Genomic DNA, 6,353 nt, shown 5'->3' with positions numbered 1-6,353 from the left:
TATATATATATATATATATATATATATATATATATATATATATATATATGTGTGTGTGTGTGTGTGTGTGTGTGCGTGCGTTTTAAATATGCTAATATTTCTAAAAAATGACAAAGGTTGTTATAGTAATTTTATTATAAAAAAGAAGATAGCTTTTTTTTGTTGTTGTTACAAATAAGGATTAGGACCACAGTGATTTTTCCCCTCAGTATTCAGAGAAATTAAGTCAGAATTCTGACATTTATATCAGAGTTATTACTTTAATTCTAATTTGGAAGTAAAATTCTGGGGGAAAAAAAAGTAAAACATTTTAAAAGAAAATATCACCGTGGACCCAATCCTCGTCCGTCATTTTTATTAAAATAAAAATAACAATTTATATAAACAACTTAAAGATTTGCATTTCTCATTTCGACCGATAGGGGCGCTACATGATTGACAAGAAACATAAATATCGCGCTAGGAATCTTGGGAGTTTTAGTTCTCCGCAATGGACGGTTGACTTGATTACAGGTCGAAGGACAAAACAAGACCCAAAAAATAAATTATCTGGGTTGAATTCGGCGACGGAACGAGACTCCTACGCTGCGAGTCCGGATCAAATCGAGTGAATTGATCCGTCGCGCGCAGCGGAGCGGCTAACTTTTAGCTGAGAGCCACAAACAGGAAGTTGTTAGCTTTGTGGGACGTGTAGTTCCGTACGCAGGCCGCCTAGCTTGATAACAACGCATATGAAAATAAACATCAACAAAACACCCTGAAGGTCGAGTTTTAGCCTCGTTTTTTGGCGAAAACATGCCTGGGTTCACCTGCTGTGTCCCCGGCTGCTACAACAACTCGCACCGGGACCGGGACCTGCGCTTCTATACATTTCCGAAGGACAGCGCGCTGAGGGAGCAGTGGCTGAGGAACATCTCGCGGGCCGGGGTCAGCGGCTGCTTCAGCACCTTTCAGCCCACCACGGGACACCGGGTCTGCAGTTTGCACTTCGCCGGCGGGAGGAAAACCTACAGCGTCCGAGTGCCGTCCCTGTTCCCTCTGCGGGGGGTGAACGAGCGCAGGAGTCGGCGCGGAAGAGGGAGGAAAGTGTCCGCGGCGATTCCCGCCCCCGCCGCCAGCGTCCTGGGGAGCACGGCGGTGGGAGCCGAGGGCAACGCTGGAGGGGAGGCGGGCGACGACAGCATCACCGTGGTCCAGATAGGCCAGAACGGGGAGTACTTGGGCACAGCGCGGCTGCCCGCCCCGCCGGAGGGGACTTGTTACTCCGCGCCGATCGATGTAGAACAGATCACAACCGAGGAGTCGCCGGGAGAGACCGGTGTGTCGGCGCTCCCGCTTCCCGTGCACTTCGTGAGCGTGACCAGCTCCCCGCTGGATCACTCCTACTCCCTGACCACCGGCACCACGTCGGCCGAGCTGCTGCGGAAACTGAACGAGCAGCGGGACATCATCGCGCTGATGGAGGTGAAGATGAAGGAGATGAAGGCCACCATCCGCCAGCTGCGGGTGGTGGAGGCTAAGCTGCAGGAGGAGGTGCGGGAGCGGGACCGGCTGCTGTGCGGCCAGGCGGCGGTGGCTGCTGGCGTCCGCAAGAAAATCTGACACTGAGGCTTCAAAAAGACCCGGAACCGACTGAGTGCACGCGTTTCCACACGCGCCTGGTTCCAAGAAACTGGTTTATGTAGCGGATAGTCAAAAAACTCACCACTTAAAAACATAAACTGCTTTTTTCTTGCTCTCCACATGGATCAACTCCATTGATTCCTCCAGTGTGTTGACAAAGATGAACTGCCAAGTTAAAAAATTAAAAATTGTGGTTTTGGTTCCAGCTTAAATGAGCAGAAGAGACATTTCATGAAAAACTGATATGAAGGGCGCCAAGATGAACCAGGAGTCTTTTTCTTAACCTGCCTTTACATTAATTTAAATCACCTTCATTGCTGAAAACATTTGTGCATCCAAAAAACATTAAAGGACTCCTATTAGACGACAAAGTCTTAAAAAAACAGACCTGCATTGTTACATTTTTATAACAGCTTTGCTCCAGGAAGTCGATTTAAAAAAGAGGAAGACATAAAAAATATGCAACTGTCTCATGTTTGAGTTATTTTCTTCATCACCAGCTCTATGTGCCTGTTCATTGGTGGCTGCATCTCTTGAGTCCAACATATTTCTGATTTATGCCACAGGCATGTTGTTTGGTCCGGTTGGTGCCGCCTGACCTGCAGCGGAGCTGTTTTTATAGTTTAGTGATGCAGAGGATAAAATCTCTCGCGTGTGCTTTTGCTTTGTTTTAGGAACGATCGGATGGAGCTTTGCTGTGGCTCCTGCAAACTCCATAAAAAATCAGTATTTATATTTTGCAGCCGAGTGGATTTGTGGAAAAACAAATAAAATTTTATAATGTGAAATTGTCCCCGTCGTGAATATTTGTGATTTAAACGCCTGATTGGCAGAGCGGCTTGAACTCATCAGAGAGAATATTTCAGTTTGTAATAAAGTGGCGTGCAGGATGAAACCGTCATTTTACCCACGAGAAACACTGACGCCAATACTCAAGAAGAACCACAACTTTGAAGTTCAGTAAACGCAGAAGTATCATTTGAAGTAAAAAAGAAAAGTTTTAGAGATTACCGTATTTTCCGCCGTACACGTCGCACCTCCCTATAAGTCGCATCTGTCCACATATGTCTACTAAAGTTTTTTTATTTTATATAAACACCATTTACAACAAATATTGCATCATTATCAGAGATATTGGAATCTGAAAAAAGCCAGCACAGGTTACTTCCAAACACACAGAAATAATAATAATAATAATACAAGAATCAAATAGAATAAAACAACAACAAAATAAATAAATAAAATAAAAACTAGGGGTTTTCCAGTAGTTTCAGTTCGTTTATCATATGAAACAACTCCACACCTTGATGTTTGTCCATGAACTTCATAGATGAGAAGAAGTGGCAGAGTTCCTTGTGAAAAGTGGGGAATGATGGTTTTGTCTTAAGGAAACGGCACTTGTGAATGAAACATTTTCCCATAACAATAATTACATTTAATAACTTTTCAAGATCTTTTTCTTTTCTCAGGGATCCAAACATAATGTCATTCTTAGCAAATTCACGTAAATTTGGAATTGTAGGGAAAAGCCAGTAGTGCACGTCATCCCACAAAGCTTTACAATACATGCATTCATCGAAAACGTGTTCTGTTGATTCAATATTATCATCACAAAATGAACAAGTGTCATCGATTGCAAAACGATGTCTGAGGAATTCCTTAGAGGGGTAAACCCCTGAAAAGGTTTTAAAGTGGACTCCCTTAGCTTTTGGAGGAATGGGAAGATTTAAATAATTTGTTCTAATTTTTTTCTTTTGATCCTTTGAAAAGAAATGTGAAATAAAATTTGGGTTATATGTGTAATAAAGTCGAAAAATCCATAAATACGTCGCATCTATGACACGTCACCGCTGACAACCCGGAAATGTGGGCCGGTGTTGTGCCAAAAGTCGATTGGAGGCCACAGGAGGACTTTTAACAAGAGTTTAATGAGATTAACACTTAAAAACAATTATTTGTTTGCTCGAAATTATAGTAGAAGTGTGTCTCAGTGTAAGTTTTGCTTAATAAATACACTTCAATGGTCAAACTAGCTGCATTTCGTCAGGGCAGAGCAGCGAAATGAAGGTTGCTGCAGGCGAGCTGGACGAAGGTGGCTGCTTTGGCAAGCTGATTGCGTCATTAATAGCCACATTTACCTATTACATGGCACAACGGCATGCCATACACTCAAGTGCTGCTTAGCGGATGAAAATGGTAGCGTTCAATGTTTTCAGTCGGAATGAATGAAAACGGTCACATCTCAGCCAAAAATTGGTTCATAAATGTGGGAAAAATCCATAAATACGTCGCTTTGACGTTTAAGTCACAGGGCATAACAATTATGTTTAAAAAAATCGTGACTTATACGCCGAAAAATACGGTAAAAATAAAATGTTAAAGTGCTTAACTAAACCGACAGATCTGATCTCAAATACATTTTTATAAGACTGAAATGAACTTTTGGCACTATTGCTCGCTTATTCTGTGCAACTTTCAAAACAGACTTCAAACCTTCTTCAGCTGCCTGTCAAATAAAAAACTTTAAGATGTTTTAGATATTTGCTCCCTCCTGGCTTCAAACTAAAGACAAAAACCAAGAGCTCGTGGCGTTTCTAATATTTAAAGAAGAACCTAAAGTTTATCAATCTGCAGCCGCTCTGACTCCACCGAGGCCTTTCCTGCTCACCATCCTGCGTCACCAGTCGACAAAACGAGTGTTTGAACAAATCCTGGCGTCAGATTCAAAGTGATCAAGTTAAACGTGATGTTTTGTTTGAAGTCGTGTTTGATGGTGGATCTGCTGAGAAGTTGGACAGCGCCTCGCCAGCTCTTGAGTTTTAAAACGTTTCTTTTGTTGCTCCAACGTCAGGATTATGACCCTGGAGCCAAAGTGAGGAAGAAGGTGACCCTAAAAACTGACTTAACAAAAGACCAACGATCTACTCGTGAAATTTATTTAAAATGTAAAATACAAGGGAGGCATCCTAATCAGATGCCTGACAACATCATCTGACAACAACAGCAGCTCTCCACCTTATCTCTGAGGCTGAGCTTGTCCCATCTGCAATTACTTCTGCAGAAAATACATTTATCTGATGAGAGAAAAATGATTTTTAAAACTGATATCATCAGAACCAGTCGGAGGCCTCACGTCTTAAGGCGAGCATGACATTTGACCAGTTAGGTTTGGGAGACAACACCATCCCCATCCCATTTTTAAAACAAAAATGAGAGCAAATAAGGAGACGCCAAGAAATATTTCAAGGATCCTACGCTGCATGAGAAGAACTTCAGGGAGACAAGAATTAGCAGGAGCATTAAGCGTGAGATGAAACTGTTACAAGCCGATATCTTTTTTGATGGTTTGGAAGCACAGATCTTAATAAATTGTTGCTCCGAACAGAAAAGCATCATTATTCTCGCCTGCTGAAATCAGCTAATCTGCTGAGCTCCGTCCTCCAGATGGCGCCTGGATGAAGGTTTACCTCCCATCATGATGGCCTTGTTGACTTCTGTCTGAAAGTTTGCAGCTCTGATAGTTTCTGTCATGTGGGCGTGGAGGTGTTTGTGTGGCTCCTCGGGTCAAACCCGAACAGGTGACGGTAAAAAGTGACGAGATGAAACCAGAGGAGGTGATGAATGCATGGACAGAGCTCAGCGGGTACAATCCAGGTCCCTAATCTCATCAGGATTTAGTTTTTTTCCCCTCCCAGCAGAGTTGCGTAACGCCTTAATCCAGTGCCATCAATCCCAACTCTCTTTGTTTTCTGCTTCTGCAGCGTTTTCACAGCTGACGTCTGTTTGCTTCATTCTTCAGAGCATTTATGTGAACGCGTATAAATATTAAAAACGATATGAGACTGGATTCTGTGATCAGACCAGTAAAGACTTATGGGATGCCAGTTGTAAACTTGCACAGTCAAAAATTACCAATAGCCTTTCATAAGAAAAAAAAAGTTTTCTTTTTCAAAGTCATATTTTCACCATGTTATTCATACATTTATAAATGTCATAGTTCCAAACTAAATATTTACTTTACAAGCTAAATACATTTATTTTCCAAACTAAACATTTAACTTCCAAAATAAATATTACGGTACCTAAATATTAACTAAAATACTTAAGTATTTGGAAGTTAAATATTTACATCTGAGCTAAATATTTAGATAGCAGATTAAATATTTATTTTGGAAATTCAATGTTTAGTTTGGAAAATAAATATTTAGGTCCGAGCTCAATATTTAGGCAGCAAATTAAATATTTATTTTGGAAATTGATTGTTTGGTTTGGAAAATAAACATTTAGGTCCGAGCTCAATATTTAATTAGCAAATTAAATATTTAGTTTAGGAATTAAATGTTTAGCTTAGAAATTAAATATTTAGCTTGCAAATTAAATATTTAGTTTGGAACTATGACATTTATAAATGTGTGAATGACATGGTGAAAATATGACTTTGAAAAAAAAAATTTCTTATGAAAAGTTAATAAACCAAAATATTGCTGTTAATTTTTGACTGTGTAATGGCACCCCATAAAGACTTACCTTAAATCTGTACACACACACACACACACACAGGTTTGTTTTGCTATCTTTATGGGGCCTTTGCATTGACTTCCATTCATTTTTCATTCATTTCTATAGCCTAACCATGACCTTTATCCATAACCTAACCATTACCAGTACATACCTAACCCTAAAACTAACACATCCTCAATTCACACCTTAGTCCTAAACCTAGCCCCTAA

General features: G+C 40.7%; 1 protein-coding gene across 1 annotated transcript; it reads left to right on the top strand.

The window, feature by feature from the left end:
* Positions 1 to 768: 768 nt before the first annotated feature.
* Positions 769 to 2,057, top strand: thap11 (THAP domain containing 11). The gene has a single exon (XM_037690017.1). The coding sequence runs from the start codon at positions 796 to 798 to the stop codon at positions 1,600 to 1,602; it is 807 nt and encodes a 268-aa protein (XP_037545945.1). The 5' UTR covers positions 769 to 795; the 3' UTR covers positions 1,603 to 2,057.
* Positions 2,058 to 6,353: the final 4,296 nt, after the last annotated feature.

Source organism: Nematolebias whitei, chromosome 2 (genome assembly GCF_014905685.2).
Source record: "Nematolebias whitei isolate Nwh7 chromosome 2, NemWhi1, whole genome shotgun sequence".
In the NCBI taxonomy this organism is placed as follows: domain Eukaryota; kingdom Metazoa; phylum Chordata; class Actinopteri; order Cyprinodontiformes; family Rivulidae; genus Nematolebias; species Nematolebias whitei.
Note: the sequence above shows the minus strand (reverse complement) of the source record. Positions and strands in the feature narration are given on the sequence as shown.

Bases quoted from the DNA above. Each gene is read 5' to 3' on its own strand.
- thap11 (XM_037690017.1), top strand. From the start codon at position 796: ATGCCTGGGTTCACCTGCTGTGTCCCCGGCTGCTACAACAACTCGCAC.